Source organism: Zonotrichia leucophrys, chromosome 1 (assembly GCF_028769735.1).
Source record: "Zonotrichia leucophrys gambelii isolate GWCS_2022_RI chromosome 1, RI_Zleu_2.0, whole genome shotgun sequence".
Taxonomy (NCBI): Eukaryota; Metazoa; Chordata; class Aves; order Passeriformes; family Passerellidae; genus Zonotrichia; species Zonotrichia leucophrys.
The window spans coordinates 11,101,856-11,120,514 of NC_088169.1; the positions used below are offsets into that span (position 1 = coordinate 11,101,856).

Here is an 18,659-nt window from a genome sequence, read left to right on the forward strand (position 1 = left end):
AAATAATCCATTAAGTCAGTGAATTGTAGTATATAATTGTCATGTTGAGAATTAACAAAATGTTCATAGTATACTGAAAGGAGACTTAACATTTTGAAGTAGTCTTTGAACATCATTCAATTGCTGGAATTCATTTGGTATTTTTCTTTCCACTTTCTTCTTTGTTATTGTTTTTAGCCTTTTTCAGAGACTATAGATTTTATATTCCAATTTTATTAGTTGGCTTGTCTTTTAATGACATTTAAGTACCTTAGAAAATATTCTTCAGAGCATTTGAGAAGAAATTACTGTGTCGTTTTCTATTATTTCTAACTCAGCTGAAGTGCATGATGAGTGTAATTCTGAGCCTCTTAATGAAAATTTGTGAGCACAGTATTATTCTCTATAAATATTTTTACATTATTATATTTCCATTAATGTTTGTAAATGTGCAAAATCTTTGTTGGTAAAATAATCAACCAGATACAATTAAGGCTTTTTACTCTGAGTCTTCCAGGTCATCTGAGAAGATATTTCATTTGGCATCCTATCTCATGTTTTAACTGATTAATTTTTATTGTTGCTGTCTTCATTACATAATAACTAATATAATAATAACTAATTGTACCAGAGGAAAAAGTAAAAGACAACTAGTTAGGATATAATGTGCTTATGTCTTTAGCAAGACAAGTGTACGTCCAAGAGTTCCTAGACTATCAAAAAGCATTAACTACCTTTAAGTCTAAATTTTATGCAAGATCCACTGAGATTTTCTGTCTTCTTCTTGCCTTTAATGCTTTGAAGGAAGGAAGGAACAATTTCTGTTGATAATTTGTGATGCAATTAATAAATAGACTATGTATTGTAAATAATATATGTACATATACATTCACAGGCACTCATGTCAGCTCGACAAAAAGCAGTGCATTGTTGTTAATAAGTAGCACCTCTTGGAGAGTTCAAAACTGAATACTGAACTAAAGCACCATAATTATACTGTGATTTATTTTGGAGGAATTGAGTCTGTTTTGTTTGGTTGGTTTTGTTTTTTCATCCTGAATTTTTGTTGAGGCTTTTTGAAACAAAAGCTGAACTTTTGTTGATTTTTTTTCCCAATATGTTGTGAAATACTATTAGGGGAATATCTAACACTAAGATTTTCTGTCCTTTGCTTTGTAGCATTCACCTAACACTTCTACTATTCTATGTGAGAGAACAATGATGTCAAAACTGAACCATATTAACATTAAAATTTTCTCAATTATTAATAGTAGGGGTTTTTTGTTTTTTTTTTTTTTTCTTATCTGAATGGACTTCTTGTGTTTGTATGAATAATTTCTGACAAACCAGATTTAATCAATTATTGTAAGTTTTTTTTTTTAATGCTATTTATTTGGACTTGTTCTTACACACAATTGTGATAAAGATTTTTTTTTTCTTTTCAATTTTCACTTACCTTAAAATTCTTTGGTTTACTTACATGGAAATTCTACATAAATTTGTATCTTTATTTGTATCTTTGGGTATTTTGAGTATGCTGTAGATATTTTTCAACATGATGGAAAGTCTACCATTGTTTTAGAAATAGGGAGTAGCACAGATATCTCTTTTTATTTGTTTCTTATAAAACTATGAAATTTGTGCTTTAAATAAATAATCTTTGTATTTCTCCATTTTAGCCCTTCATTCCTTTGAAGGAATTGGAGCAATTTGACTTCGATATACAAAAAATGCTTGAACCACTGGAGGTTGAAATTCAGCAGGGAGTGAATCTGAAAGAGGAGGACTTCAATAAAGATATGGTAATTTGGTTGAAATGGAAGTCTGAGCAAAATAAGCAGGGAGATGAAAAAATCTAAGTGAAAATCAGAAACCCATATTTGTGTTAGGATCTTTGGATATAACTTAGGCAAAATTTTTCCATGCCAATATATTATAAAATCAAAAGTCACAAATTAGCACTAACTAATTTTTTTTTTGTGCTAACTTATTTTTAAATTTATCAGAAAAGCATTTCTTTTTCCTTATGAAAACACTAAGCAGACCATGAATGTTATCCATGTACTACTACCAGCAGTATTACAGAACAAGGAATGGATATTAAAATATCTGTAGTAGTATAATAGACCAGAATGGTGCAACAAAATGGGCACTATAGTAAAAGAATACATTCACTAAAAATAAATGGTCATGAAAAAAAATGCCACTTGCCAATTTTTTATTAACCAATCTGCCTATAGCATTTAATGGAAATAGATTTTGTGGCTTTGGTAAGCTTTATTCCTTAAGTTTTATCATTACAAGTCATAAAACCATTTATTCATGTTTTCTGGGGGGAAAGGAAAAAAAGGAGTAAAATACTGCAATGCTTTGCTACTATTGCAATTGTGGTGTGTGTTCTCCAGATTGATTTTCAAGGAGATGACATTTTTTGGCTGGGCAAAAAGGGAGATTCATCTTTGGAACTCTCTCTTCTTGAGTCCTCAGCAAGATCAAATTTATATTTGTTTACTACCAATATAAAGACTCAATGTTATTTTACTTTTAGGGAATTCTTCAAAGTTTTCTGTTTCATATCAGTGCTGGAAAGAATCTTAACAGCTGTTTTTTCTTTTATTCAGGAAAAATAAAATTTTAGGCTCCATGTGCTGCATGCAGAATTTAGCATATGTATGTAGTGTTAAATTCAAAGTCAATAAAGTTGATGGGACAGTTTCCACTACCTGAGCATTTTTGGTTCCTTTTCTTTGCATCAAATGCTTGGAGTGGTTCAAGGCACTGCCAGAAGCTGTGACATATGTCCAGCTTCAAAGATTCATAGATTTGTAGGTGGCTTCTGCGTAAAAAATTCTTAGTGATAACATTTGCCCAATCAGAACAGCTGATTTTCAATGTGATACACAGAATGGTCAGTAATTGCATGATCTGCCAGCATACTGACAATTTCAATCTCTACTGACAGCGATTTAGAATATTTTGCATATAACTATTCTTTTTGTTTGAAAGTAAAATATATTTCAAGCTTTTGCCTCTGTTTTTATACTGTTATCCTGGATGCTGCATAAGATCTAATACCAAAAATCTGTAGATTTGCAGGTGCTGTCTTTCTTTTATCCCTCTACATATATTGTAGAAAGTAAGTAAAAGTTACTTGATCATCAGTATACAACTGCAAGTGGCTGCTACATGATTACTTTAGCATAGTCTGTGTCTACTAGTACTTAAGTAATTATTAGATTAAAATGCACATTATATTGGTTATTTTTTTTAAATCAGAGTGAAGAGGATGAGAGCACAGTGAAAGAATTGCTGCAAAGGGGCGACAGGCTTCAAAAGGGAGTCACAGATGAGAAAAAACGTGAGGAAATAAAGACAAAACAACAGCTGTTGCGGACTAAACATAATGCCCTCAAGGTATAGGAGCTACAGTTATAAGCACATGCTATTAAACCCTTTTTTTTCCATTTCAGGGCATCTTTTTGCTAAATGATTTGTCCTTACTATTTAGAGATGAGTAATTTGGCTATAGATGTATTTTCTTATACAGTTCTCTTGAGGCCTTGCAAAAAGCATTTCACAGCCTTCAGCTCGAGAAGTATTGTTTTTTCCTCAGCATTACAACTGTGTGACTGCCAATTGGGCAGCACTGATTTCTATGATAGTTCCTTTTTTAACATATAATGTGTGTTTTATATTCCTTCATCAACAGTCAAGACCTTAGATAGAATCAGGTCCCGCAAACTTATATTCTCCATGGCATAACACACTTCTGGCCATGAATAAATTGTTTCTCCTTCAGTAAAATACTTAGACTCCTATTAGAAGAATGGCTCCAGCCTCTGTAGAACAGGATAGGTGGTATTACCAATAGACATAGCCAGCTGAGAGGCTGAAACCCAGAGTTGCATATGAACATTCTGAGTTGACAGAATCCAAGAGGTAAAACTGTGTGATATTGTTGCTAGAAATGCACATGGAGTGTTTCCATGCCATGTGGACCAGCTAGCAGATATAATTGGAAGTGTCATCGTTCTATGGCAAATAAAAGTGATGAAAGATAGAATCTTACAATTAGAGAATCACCTTGGTCACCTGCCTGAAGCTATAGGCTCTGGGTACTGCAGGAGAGTTTTTATGTCATCAGCAAGCAGAATCTCTCTTTGGATAATTTTGATTAAGTTATCCTTGGTTTGGGGCACATAGCATGTTGCATTTTATTTTACTTATTTTTTGCATGCTCTTTCCTTTCCTGTGGATTTCATTCTAATTCTTACAATTTTGCAAGTCTGCGTTAATTCAGGAGAAGGATAGCTAGGATATACTGTTGTTTTGTCCACATTTAAAAGAAGCTTGAAATCTATTAGGTGTATATTTGACTGTTCCAAGCTAAATGGAAGCAATTCATAATTTTTATGTTGGAGAAACAAGAACAGTGTATATTGCACTGTGCTATTGACCAGATCCTCCCTGGCTGTTTTTTATGGTCTAGTGATAGATTTTCCTTTGGGTGACTCAGTTAAGGCATTCACACTGAAAAAATTCAAGGAATGGTTGAGGCAAATTAATCTGAGTATTTTTATATAAAATATACCAGTAATAAGAAATAAGAAATAATAGTAATTTCATAATAAGAAATAATAGTAATTAAAATATTTTCTGAATTCTGCATGAGTGAAGTTAAGCAGTTAAAGCAAATGTATATTTTATAACATCTCTAAGGGAAAAAACCAAACATTTTATACCTTCCTGCTAAAGAAAAGTTTTAATCCTTTTTAAAGCAGAGTTATAATCACAAGGCATTTGTTATGTATCTGGTATTTCATTTAGATAAAGAAAACCTGTCTTTGCAAACATTTCTGCAATGCAGTGATTTTCATTTGAATAGCTACAGAGTTTTCATGCAGGCTAGAAATTCACAGGAGTCCACAAAATACAGAAGTCCCACTTTTGGCTAGATACTAAGTGGGCTGTGTTTCCATCTGTCCAGTAAGTATTCTGAGCAGAAGCGTTTTATATAAAATATTGACATTTATGTAAGAGTCTTAACTTCTCTGAATATTGGTGACTGTCTCAGTGGTTTATTCAACATGTGAACAACACTGAAATAGGTAACCTCTTTTTAAACAAACTAACAAAAAAATTTGTTAAACTGATGCAAATATGTTCACTTACTCATATACTTGCTTTAGATATCAACATTTAAATAAGAAATTTGCAGTTTTGTACACTTTTTTCCCTTCAGTGTGCACACATGCCAGTTCATATTTTATAAGCCTTTAATTCATATCCTAATAATGTCTGCACTGTGAACAGGACTTGAGAGCTCAAAGAAGAAAAAAGGCTTTAGAGATTTCTCATCAATGGTATCAGTACAAGAGGCAGGCTGATGACCTAATGACATGGCTGGATGACATTGAGAAAAAGTTAGCCGGTCTGCCAGACCACAAAGATGAGCAGAAGCTAAAGGTAATGTTGTTTTGGGTTGGCAATGATAGATCTTTTGGAGTGATAGTTTATCTGTAGAACAGACAGAAAATGCAACAAGCAATCCTATCTTATAGCTACAGAAAATTATATGTTAGTTCTTTATTTCTATTTATAGTAAAGCAAACCTTAATTATCTGTGTTGAAAGTGACATTTCTTTGTTGTACTATATTTTCTATTTGTTTCCTATACAGAATGATATATAAATAATTTGAAACACACTAAATATAATGTTTTGTCAATAATACAGAAAGTGCGCAATGTATTAAGAAGCATCAAATGTTTTTTAGTAAAAATTGTAATTGATTTTATGTATCTTTGTTCCAGATGAACAAATGACTTACCAATATATGGATGACCTCTATCTCATGTTAGCACATTCATTTTCATCAGAACATGTTCATATGTCACTGTCAAACTCTATAGATTTATTTACATACTGTCAAAGGTTTTCCTGGTTTATTTTACATCGTCTTTCTTTGCTTCATTCTCTGTTGAGTTTCCCACAGAATAAAATAGGAGTTAACTAGTACATTAAAGACCCTAATAGTGTATTTGTAAGCTGTTAAAAAACTATTTGTCCTGAATATGCTGACCCTTACTGAGAAAGTAATTTCTCCTGTTGCCCATCCCAGTGTACTAGCAAGAATCAGAACATGGGAACTGTTGGCCTCTGCTAACAGTTTCAGAGTGTAGCAGCTGTTAGGATCTCTACAGCCCATCCCAAGAAGCTTCTTCAATTTCAGTTATTTTTGTTTTGTTTAAATGTAAAATAAGATATGAATAATATGAAAATAAGCTGTAAATTTTACTTGTGACAATAAAATGGAAATGGATTTTCTGACGGAAGTATTTTGCTAATTTTAAGTTGATTGATCTAGTTAGCTAACTGTCCTGGGCCCTGTATTGGTTTTGCTCACTAGGAGATTGGTGGAGAATTGGAGAAGAAGAAGGAAGATCTGAATGCGGTGCACAGGCAGGCTGAACGCCTGTCTAAGGATGGGGCTGCAAAAGCAGTGGAGCCAACCCTGATACAGCTCAGCAAGCGCTGGCAAGATTTTGAGAGCAAATTTGCTCAGTTTCGAAGACTCAACTATGCACAAATTGTGAGTTGTTACTGGCAAACCCCTATGTTTGCAACTGCTACTACTAACAGCATCCTACTAACAATGAGAGCATCAGGGTCAGTGTCAACTCTCCAGACTTTAATAAGAAAAGCCCTATTGTGTGCAACTGGGGGAAGCTTTATATACTCTGATACAATAGTGATCTGCTTTGGTCTTAAAATTGCCCTTAAGGTAAATCAGTCATTTACAAAAAACTCAGCAATGAAAAATTTGTGTTTATTTCTGTTGCCTCATTATTTTTCCATAACATTTATCAGTTTAAAAACGTTAGTTTGCCATGCATCTATTTTTTTCACTGAACATGAAAAACACAAAAGTTGTCTTTTCCAAACTACCCATCCCATGCCAATTTTAATTGGTTTTTTATTTGTCCATAACATGTTATACTCACTTTAGGAAGTGATTGGAAAAATTTTTATGACTCTATATATACATATCCTCTTCTTCAAAGTTCTGCTTGAACTCTCAAACAAGTTTTTGTAAGAAAATGTAACTTTAAATTTCACAGGATGAAAACAAAATTTTACAAACCATCTTCATGTCTTCTGAATTTGAGTTGTTTAGTTGTATATAAAATACAATTATTCTTACTGGTTTATACATGCTGCAATAACTGGGTAAATAAAAGGGAAATAAACTGTCAGTATTCCAGCTTTACAAACAAGATATGTATTGAGTGTTACCCATTTTGAAGTTTACCAGAGGTTGCTTTTGCACTTAAATGAGTTTTTTCTTGCCATTCCTACTACTCTGCACATTGTCTTCTGGGTTTTTGATTTTATATGAAGAAAGATAAGATTTGCTTTTAAGGAAGTTGTTGCTTTATGTGCTTTCTGTAATCTTAAAGTGCTAGTGGTAAAAGAGTGTTTCATCAAAATACAATTTTATTTATCTATTTTTAAATGCACCTAGATTGCAGAGAGAACATACTGATAGGATAATGATAATCTAAATATGTGAAGTGCTCTTTTTTTTAATTGATATATGGTAAACTATGTTTTAAGAAGGAAGAAAATTTCAAAAACCAGCAATATGTATAAACTTCTGATAAATATAGTCCTCTATATAATGTACTATATTGTGTATTTTTAACTTTTCTAATACTAAGTTACATAATGTATATGTAAAACTAATACTTTGGATAGTTATGCAGTTAATGGAAGCAATCAGAGAAACATTAACTTTGGTTTGTATGTTATTAAATCTTGTTCCATCTGATTACACTATTCAGATTACTATGGTTTATATTAAACTTGATGGATGTAATCAGTTGCAAATTGTTTATATTGACATGGAGCTAGAGTGAGAGTCACTTTGTCTTGTAAATGAGTTGGCTTTTTTAATGAATATATTTGTTCCTTTGATAATCAAGTAAGAAATCAGATTGTGCATGCAATTTATATAAAAACATTCTGCTGTTGCTGTGCTTTTTTATGTCACCCACCACCTACCATGACAGGGGATGAATATACCCATTATAAAATTTTACTAGCAGATCAATAAACTTTATTTTAGCATATTTTTCTTTAAAATATGTAAGGTAGATGTGCACCAGCATGTTTTTGAATTGCTCAGATTAGCACACTCACCTACTTTTTAAATTCATGTAACCATTACATACATTTTTTATTTTAAAGTATATAATTATATACTGTATTTATAACCTTAAAAGGTTACATTTTTAAATATTAAATATTTCATGCAAGAAGTCTATTTCTTACTATTTATCTAGGGGATGAGAAGATTCAACAAAATTTACAGGACAATTACTGTATCCTTCTCATTTCACATGAAAAATATCTTGCTCTGTTGACAATGACTAAGGTGATGTTCATATGAAATATTTTAGAATTTATACAGAAGCTACTGAGACATGAGAGAGGCAGTACATCTTCATGACCCAAATCAGAGTAAGAAGTGCAATGGCCTTGTTGTTGTTACTGCTTTGACTTTGCTGAGTTAGTGAAACAGAGGGAATTTCTCAAGATTTTTTTTCTTTTTCTTAAACAGCTTAACTACCTACCTCACAGGGATGTTGTGAGGATGCATTAATTGTTTGTACAAGACTTTAAAATACAAAAGAAAAATGAAAATTCAAACTATTCACTTGAACACATGCATATACCATCAAAAATAACTTCCACAGAGATTTTCTATGTTAACCAACAACTGAATAAAGCCATACAATAAAAATACAAAATTGATTTTTTCTTTAAAGCAAAAGAAATAGAAAAATGCTGCATTTATTTATAATTTATTATGTATTCCATAATAGTTATTTAGCAACTGAAACTTGTTATAAATCAGTGAGAGTTTAGTTTTACTGTGTATCTTGCAATTCATTACACTTCATTGAATAAACATAGCAAGACTGCACTGAAGAAAACCTTTAATTATGTTGCTTAATGACAGATTTGCATTTCTTACATTTTGTTGGAGCTAATATATTTTTGATATCAAAGTGTGAAATTAGAATTATCATGCTCCCCTGGATTTAATTTTCCCCCAGTATTTGTTGGGCAGACCTGTCAGAAGGATATAGAGACCATGACCTTGGAAGGATTTATTCTTTCTAGAATGGTGGATCCTTGTTGAATCCTGTGTCTCACAAATACATAGCAGCCAATATCCAAAAGCTAATTGACAAATATATATTGGTGTATATTTAGAAAAAGGAATTTCCTGTCACCACTTTTGAAAATAGAGTATTTTATATTTATATCACCTCAAACATGCATATTCTGTTTAATAACATTTTTGAGATATCCATCAGTTTGGTATAGTGTGATCCTCTATGTGAGAATTTTCAGCAAGTAACATATGACATTCTATAATGACAAAGTTGGGTTTATTGCATTTACAGATTAAACATGATACACGAATGCATAAATGCAGTTGCACACAATCTAAAATCACATGAGTGGAAAAAAAATTGCAGAATTCTTGTCTTAAAAGTTTTTCTCTCACACATTGTTGTTGTTATTAATATGTGGCAGAATAAACAGTGGGCAGAAAATGAGTTGGTAGTAACACCAATGGTGAAATCTGAATAACTTGTAAAAATGAGTGAAATATCTCTCTATAATATTTTAAAATTATGATTAACTACTAAATCCCACTGAAATCCATGATATTTTAAGATACTCTTTGAAAAAACAAGCCTTTACCATTTAATCCTAAAACAGTAAGCAATTTTTGAGTATTCAAATTGCATGCATTTAAAAAAATCAAAAAAGAACATTAGAGAGGTTAAGGGACAATTGTTTTTAAAGCACTTTGGCAGAATCAGATATCAAGCCTTGGCACTCACGCAGTACCTTCAGAAAAGTTTTGTCATATCCCTCTGCTACAAGCTAAACATGAATCCAGTTATACTGCTTTTCTGAAACAGTTTAACCACTCTCCGAGGGTGATGAAAATTTTTATCCATTGCAGAGAAAAGGGTAGATTTGGATTGTTTCATTCAAGTAAGGATCAAAATCAGTTATTGATATGTTGAATAAGTTTAATTAAGCTATTCTTTAATTGAACTATTCTTCTGTCAGTTTTCTAGAATTTTTTCCCCACTGTTGTCATTTCAACAGCCTATGAGCATATTTGTATCATGGCTCAGTTTAGATTTTCCTGAGCTGACTGAAATTACTCTGGGTGTAGAGTGCTGGAAGCCTTTCTCATTAGAGAACATTTTCTAGATGAACACAGGTGCAGAGCCTACACTGTAAATTCTTATTTCATATACGTCCTATTACCATATTTTATCAAGATGCTCAACATTCTCTCTGCTATTATACATGGTGGTCTTTCAACTTTCCTCTCCTGGCTGAGCTATGCATGCTGCAAATCATAAGACAGAGTATCTTTAGGACAAGAGAAGCTTCTACAATCTGTCAAAATTATGTGTCTACTATTGTATATACAAGCAAAAAAAATAGGCTTACAATTTTCAATAATTTTATTGGTGACACACAAAAACACTCTATTGAAATTTATGATCATTTTACTCCTGAAATATTTGGGCCTGGATTTTGGCCGTACAGACTTGATCAAATGATAAACAACAGAAGAAACTCTCTTTTTCATACTAATTAGACTATGTTATGACCAAGAATGAATAAGGAATATAGTTATACAAAACTTGTATTTATTTTTATAAGGTAAGTGGTTTAGTCTGAGAAGTTTGATAGTTACCTGCACCATGGATAAAATACCAGCATCCTTAGTACTTTGTTTTTCTAAATGAAAGTCAGTATTTTCTTTACAATCCTTTAAAGCATTCAGAAATTCAAAATGCCTGTCTCCTAACTGGATAATCATTTCAGGTGAGAGAATATGTGATCAACTCCTGGAACCAGATTAAGAACTGCTCAAATTTACATTTGAAATTCAAGACATTGTTTACTTTCAGTCTTTAAGAGCATATTGCAATCTTCAGTTAATATTTCCCTGTGCAGCTCTATTTAGTTAGTTTAATAAAATTTAAACATTTCTGTTTACCATTAAAATATTTATATATATAAAGATATTTTCTAAACTATATATCAAACATTAATTTAAATAAATATATCACAGATAAACACAGGACTCAGTGTCCTGGTTATCTGTCTGCATCAAAATAACATGGACACTTCAATGGTGATGTGCTACCATTGTTTTCAGTTGTTTTCCAGTTTTCACAAACACTGGTGCTGGAATGAAGTGGTTTTCTTCTCTTATCCTTGCTTCAACATTGCTTGGGTTAAATAAACAAGTAATGGTTGAAAACAAAAGGGGCACACTAATGCTTCATTATTTCTAGAATGAGTGGAGAGAGAGAGAAATAAAAGAGAGAAAAGACATTAGAAAAAGCAGGAAAACACCTGCTGGACAGAACTGTACAGTGATGGATTAGCATCCAATTCACCTCTGCACTTTGGGTCTCTTAAGAATGGGACAGAGGTGATTCTGTGACACCATTTAACTTTTCTGACATTGGCAGTGGCACCTTTTTAAAACAAATAGCTTTACACAGCATAGCTAAAGACTGGATTTTTTGACTGTGGTATGCAAAAAGCAGGATGAGGATGAATAAGAAACTTTGGGAAGAGAATCACAGGTGAATGTTTCCACCTATTTTCCAGTATCCATCAACCTGGAAATTCCTGTTATAAATTCTATTCCAAATAGTTTAAGTGTATTTAAAATCCTTCAATTTTCTGCCTGATTTAAGATAAGGTTATGGGAAAGATGGGACAATATCAACTGAAGATGGATATTGTCTTTGATATATATATATCTTTTTTGCATAAGTGGACAAGTTTACTGTGCTATTTTGAGTTTTTCTAAGGAAGTTTTTCTTCTCTCATACTTTTTAATTATGTACAGTATTCACGCTCATCATTGCCAAACTATAGCATTTTTCCTGTACAATTAAGTTAAAAAATCCCATATTGTGAGTGACAGAACTTCACAGAAAATATTTTTCTTGGCCATTTTTCATTATATGTTATAAACTTAAGTGATCTAAATTGCATTCTCAGGTTTAAAAGTGAAACTTGAGATCTTTACCTTGTCACATAGGAGTGAAAACTCTTGTTGCAACATGGAGTAAAGCAGTGTTAGAAATTTCTCTTTAAATTATAGTGTTATAATGAAAGAGTTTATTATAAAGAGTTTAAATGTGATCTTAGCCATGCCACAGGCTTTTCTCACTCCTCACAGAATGGCTGAGATGGAAACAAGGCCAAGCCTTTGGTTAAAATTCATGTACAACACAGAACCCAGTGGTCCCCGCTTTCAGACCAAATTGAGCATTATGCAACTATAATATTTTCTTCTTTATAATTACCCAGTTATTTGGAAAACAAGGCAGCTAATTACCATCTTATTTTCTCTGCTATAGTATATTATGATTTATTAGTGTAATAAATTACATGCTGTGGATTTTGGTGTCAATAATTACTTGGCACTATTACTGCATTAAATAATAGGGAAAAATACCTCCTGCAGAGTGATCTGGCCCTAAGTGACAATATTTTTTGAAGAGATGATGTTCATCTCTTATCTACAATTCAGAATGTCAACATCACTCATGGCTGGAAGGTTTGTTTTGGTTTGGTTAGGATTTTTTAGAGGTTTTTTCAGTTTTTTCTCTTTTTTGTTTGGGTTTTTTGTTGATGTTTGTTGTTTTTGTTATTGTTTATCATGGATGTATCTGAGTATACACACAAAGCTATGGAAGGAAAAAAATTTGTAGATGTACAGTGTGAGTGCTGAATTTTCTATTTGAGCATATTTAATTAGCTTTCAGAACTGCTGGATGGACAACAATTTTGTTCACATCATTTAAAGAAACAAATATTTGTCCTGAAGTAAAAAATCAGCCTAAGTGACATAGGTAACACTTTTTGACATTTCTGGAAGGTGTAAAATCTTAGGGTTTAGGACTTTGCTCTTTGATGCTGTTTGCATTCATTACGGATGTGGTACTTCAATGATTTTTTTACTTTATTCCTAAATTATGTTGAAATTATCTAACAGATGTAGCTGGAATATCTGGAAAGTTAGCATCACAAATCAGCAGTCAATTCCAAAATGGTCTAGTCAATTCAGATTTCAGTAGGCTGTGTAATAACATATCTGAACTTTATCATTAATTGGTTCTGGGTGATCACTCAGTAGTTACACACACACACTCAAGGCAGACCTAAAGTTTCGTGCCCTCAGGCAGCATAAATGCTACCTAAGATTAGCACTTCTGTAGTCCTAATAAATCAGCCATTAAATAAGTTGGCATTGATCAAAATCTGTTCATAAGTAGGCTGGCTTCCAGCAAATTGTGTGATACTAGTTCTGCCATTGTTATCACTGTGTCACTTCTATAGCTTATCACTGTCCAAGAAATGTGATTGTGAAATTCTATTTTGAGGAAAAATAATTTGAAATTCCTTTTATTCTTCTGGGATTATATTTCCTTCTGTCTGGCTGAGTTTATGATACTGGTTTAACAAATCCCAAGTGGACATTATGGCTACAGGGATATAGGACTGTGTGCAAGTTTAATTTTCTGAACTATGAAGTAGACATTTACAGAAGTATGACATGTATAATGTCTGTATGTCTTTTTGGTTTGAAAAATTACGAGATCAATCCAAGAAATGGCTAACTTCTCTGAATTTATGTATTCTATAGTTAGCATATAAAAACTTTCAAATACGTTTTGTCTACTGGAAGGTTACACATATAAATCAATTACAAAAATATTTTCCAGTTAAACCCTTATAAAATACTAAACAACATTTTAAAATATTTGTTGAAAATCAGTCTAGGATGTAGATTTTTGCAGTGTTCTGATTTTTCTCTTTTCAAAATATAATGTAAGCATTTGCTTATTTTGTGATTTCTAATACTGATAACGCCTATCTCTCTTTGCTCATTGGCGCTCTCTCCCCCCATATTCCTACTGACTGTGCAGGGTCTGAGCAGTGTTTGGTAAATACTTATGATACAGACTGTTACAAAAATTACAAATTTCTGTTTAAAGAAATTTCACAGATTTGTCAGTTTTGCTCTGGTACATTTAAATATTGAGATACGCCATCATTATCAGAAGCAATTAGGATTTATGAATTATTTATTTAGAACAAGAGACATTTTCTATATCGCAGTAGTTCCAATTAGTCAATAATGCCATAATGTTACTCTATTTTGTTTTTGTTCAGGACACAGTAACATTGCAGATGGGGTATAAAATACAGATTACTCTATTTTTGATTCTTTTGGTTTTTTGCAAATAATCACTTATATCAGATATACTGAATTATATGAGAGTCTTCTGCCCCAGTTTCATAATATTTGAAATTAATTTATTTTTCTCTTTGCTTAGCAAGTAGGTACCAGTGGAAGTTATCAGGTTAAAAATTAACAGCAAAACTGCTGAAATTTCTGAATCATCTTAGTCCCTTATTTCTGTGCAAGTTGGCAGATCTTTAGTAAGGAGAGCTGGGTAAGTTTTCAAAATAGCTGCTTTTAGGTTCAATGTGTAGCTGTACCTCAGTTTGAGGAGAGTTCCTATCCAGAATCAATTATCTAAGCCAAAATAAAACAAAAGTGTTGTTCAGCAAGTGAGAAAGGAGTGTTCAATTTCCTGCTTGACCAAGTGTATTTGACATCTTGGAGGGCTCCAAACTCATGAGGGTGTGAGGACCAGAAAGGTTTGGCTGCATATCAAAATGCTTTGTCATAGTTTTTAAACTTTACATAAAATAACCAAAAACCACGAAAAACCAACCAAACAAACAAAAACACAACAAAAATACCCCACAACAAAGTTACAATTATGAATACTCTGGATTTACTTTTTTAAATTAATTGCTACAGCTTTTGTCTCTATTTTTCTTCTTTTCTTCACCTGCCCTCTGCCACATGTAATGCATTTATCAGAGTGCAGCAGAACTGTCTGAGGTATTGGGAGATATCCCATAATTTGGACCTATACATACAGGAAAGCGGCATTTTCTTACAGAGAAATCTTTTGCATTGCAATCAAATTATGAAGGGAACTTAAATAGAATTAACTTCAGGTTGGTTGATGCCTGTTGATAGATAGTTTTCAAAATCAAAATCTGTAATTTTCTGTTGCTACTCCTAGAATCTAAAATTTACTGAAATGTTTTCTGATTAATGCCATTGTTAGGAATAGCTTCATTTTGGCTGTCTTTATTTAATTTTATGTATAGATTAAGCAGAGTCCTTTTTTCACAGAAAAAAACCTGTTAAAGTAGCATTTCTTGATAAGATAAGCCTTAGCAGAGAAGTGGTGTGAAGGCATAAAGCACTGTCTGTCCAAAAACAGTGTTGAAAATAGTAATGTATATTTTTAAAGTTTCTTTTTTTATATAAGTGACTATGAAATTAGATACAAGCATTAAACTATACAGTTTAAGTGATGCAATATGCAGGATTTTGTGGACTGCAACCGCTCTGCAACATGAGTAGAAAAAAATAATATACATAAGACAATATTTATGTTCTTATATAAAATTTTTTTCACAATATTTTAAAGATATTTTATTGTTTACAAGTGTCTTTTAAGGTCTTTTCTTCATAAAATTACAGAAGAAATTTATAAATTTTTAATTCTGCATTGAGGATTTAGGCCTCTCTGTACTTGAAAGAGATGCTTCTTTTTGTACTAATAACTTGTTTGTGACTGACTACAGTCATGCAACCTCATAGTGAAAATTCCATATAATCAGTACAATTTTGATCTTTCTACTTATATGCACATTAGCAGGTAAGATATGCTAGCAACACTGAAGGCAGAATAAATTCCTCGGAATGTCAGCTGACCTCACCACTCTCAGTTGGCATAGGAACGGGTGAATAAAAGATTTTTTATAAATATGTACTTGAAAGTGAATATTGATCTCTGATAGCATTTTATGACACTTTTGTGTGTCTAATTCTTTATTTGATATATTGATGGTGAACATGGGCTAGCAGATACCACGTAACTCACAAGTTTTTGGACTCTCTCAGGTATCACTGCCTTTGTCCAGAATGTGTGTGCTGTCTGCTCCAATTTTTTTCATGTGTGTAGCATCCCACATTTATTCTGCAGAGGTCACTGAATTTTTTACACTCATATACTTCTGCTTGCAAGGAATACTTTCTCAAGTGTTATTTCACTTTGAGAGGAGGCACATTTGTTTGTTTTCCTTGAACCTCTCATCAGGGGGCTCTCAGGAGCAATGCTGAGGTATAACAATGCAGATGGGAGGTTTTGCAGCTTTGCTCCTCCCATGTATGTGTGAAGTCATCATGAGAAGGGACCAAAAAATGAAACAGTTGTCAAGATGTGACGCAAGAAAGTTGGAGGCTTTCTGGTTGTAAACTTTTGAACAGCAAAAGTGATGTTGAGATTATTCCATCTGCAAAAAGAGGAAAGGAAATGGATACTTTGGGATTGGTGAAAGGTGCTTTAACAATAAATTTTTCATTGTTAAATGGAAATTAGCAACATTCTCCAAGACTAGTTAGCTCTGATGCCACTGCTGTGTTAGATGTAGGCAGTAATGATCACAAGTGTTTCTGTGGGGAAGGTATGTGAATTTCTTGACAAAACCTGCATCATTCCAGTAGTTTTTTGTGAATATTTGTTGTAATTTTTTTGGTTGGTTTGTTTTGGCTTTGCTTATTGGCCTTCTCTTTAAGGGTCAAATAATGAATTTGTTTCTTACAGTTTTGTTGCACCTGGTGGGGCATGGTAACTATCAATAAACTCAGTTTAAGTGAAGTCATGTGTATGGAAGGATTGTGTCCCTTCATTGAAATTACGTAATGATGGAGAAAAAAATTCAATTTACTATTCGAGACATGATAATGCTTAATAATAAACATTGCATGAAATTTTGAATCTTACACAAAATAAGTTGTCCTTTCAGAGACAAAAAGTAATTTTTGCATCATTAAATTAGTGATGATCAAGAAAAAAAAAAATCACTAAAATTGTATTATACAAAAAGAGTAATATAGGAAATGGCCAGTTACCCCAGCATTTCCCAATCACTAAACAGTATTTGTAGTTTAAATGTATGTTGTACTATATATATATTTTTTTTAAATACCAGTTTAAATATTTTAAGTAACTATAATGCATTCTGCCATTTTAACAGATTCAACTTATCCAAACCCATTCTTAAATGGTTATCTGCATCTTTAATTTCCACTTTCCTATAAATTTTTAATCCTAATAAAATCTTAACCTACCATAGTTCTGATGAGCCATTTTGGCATTATCAATTACATATATCTGTACTGAATTAATATTATTTTAGTACTAGTTGCTCCCACCTTCTATGATCTCCTTTTGTAAGGTTATTTTTTTTCTCACTACAGTGTTAGGATATGACTCAGTTTCAGCTTTGCATTTCTAGTAAAATGCTTGTCTAGAATATAAGGAAGGACTCTGCCTGTTTTATTGTCTAATAAAAGGCAATTCCAGGGAACATTGGGGCAAGCTAAAAATGTGTCCCTTTGCTCATTAAAGTTGTCAGTTCTGCACCTGCCTACCCTCTATTCCTTGGTGCAAGATGGCAGCTTCTGCTGTGGGTTCCATCATGATACTTTAAATGAAGGAAAAATAGAAGGAAAGAAAGTCCTGTGACCTGTTGAAAATTCCAATAAAGATACCTAATCCTTGATTTCTAAAGTAGTACCAAATTTTCATCTCTTTTAAAAAAAAATAGTATTCAGAAACTAATTTATTTTGTCTGTGACTTTTTTTCTTTAAATAATGTACCAAAATATGAGGGCATGTTCTAGTAGGTGTCTATTCTTATAAATCTATCCTTTCATTTGTTTATTTATTTATTTCTCTGGTTGCAGTGTTTTACAGTTTAACCAAAAATATAAACAGTAAAATTATACAAGTAATCATCCAGCTATGAGAAATATTTAAAATTTCCTGTAAGGGTAGTGTGAATATATGGTAGCAAATATCCCATTTTTCTTCATAACAATGATTGAAAGGTACCTGATTTTGCCACTATAAATAATTAAGTGTGATAGCCATGAAGTGTTTACACATCCAATTTCTGCTTGACCTTTTTGTAGTTTCAGGAATACTTTAGAGTGAGAAGACACAGATTTTGTTTTATCTAAATAGATGCATGTGCATACATGTGTGTATATATTTATTGGCCTAAATTTGGGTTGAAAAGAGTAGGCTAATCACATACAACTATTGAATCAAATTGTATTTTGTATGCTGCTTCACATATTCATGTGACCTTTTTTTGAGTGGAAACCCTTGCACACTTAGCATGCTCTTTTCATTACTGTGAGTAGATATATTCTGTCAAGTCAAAAAGAAAAATACAAATATGGTCAAAATATTCTTTATGTAGGTCTGACATTCATTGCTGCATGTAGAAGTGTTTCAGTGTAGTCTTGAGGAATTAAAACATATATATTGCTGCATGCAGGTCTCAGTGGCCTGTTGAGATTTTCCCATTTTCTGATCAAATGGGACAGCTCTTTTTTTTAGGTTTACCAGAGTAAACTGTTATTTTTGCAGGGTCTGTGATTCA

At 32.4% G+C, this 18,659-nt stretch overlaps 1 protein-coding gene across 10 annotated transcripts in view; it reads left to right on the plus strand.

Annotated features, from left to right (window-relative positions):
* Positions 1-18,659, plus strand: part of DMD (dystrophin) — a 1,046,893-nt gene that overhangs the window by 448,740 nt on the left and 579,494 nt on the right. For 9 of the 10 annotated variants that reach the window (XM_064706931.1, XM_064706854.1, XM_064706864.1 and 6 more), the window contains 4 exons: positions 1,659-1,781; positions 3,256-3,393; positions 5,293-5,445; positions 6,388-6,570. In XM_064706931.1, coding sequence (XP_064563001.1) covers positions 1,659-1,781; positions 3,256-3,393; positions 5,293-5,445; positions 6,388-6,570 — 597 coding nt within the window. The remainder of the gene's footprint in view (positions 1-1,658; positions 1,782-3,255; positions 3,394-5,292; positions 5,446-6,387; positions 6,571-18,659) is intronic. The other variant, XM_064706876.1, reaches the window with a different exon arrangement.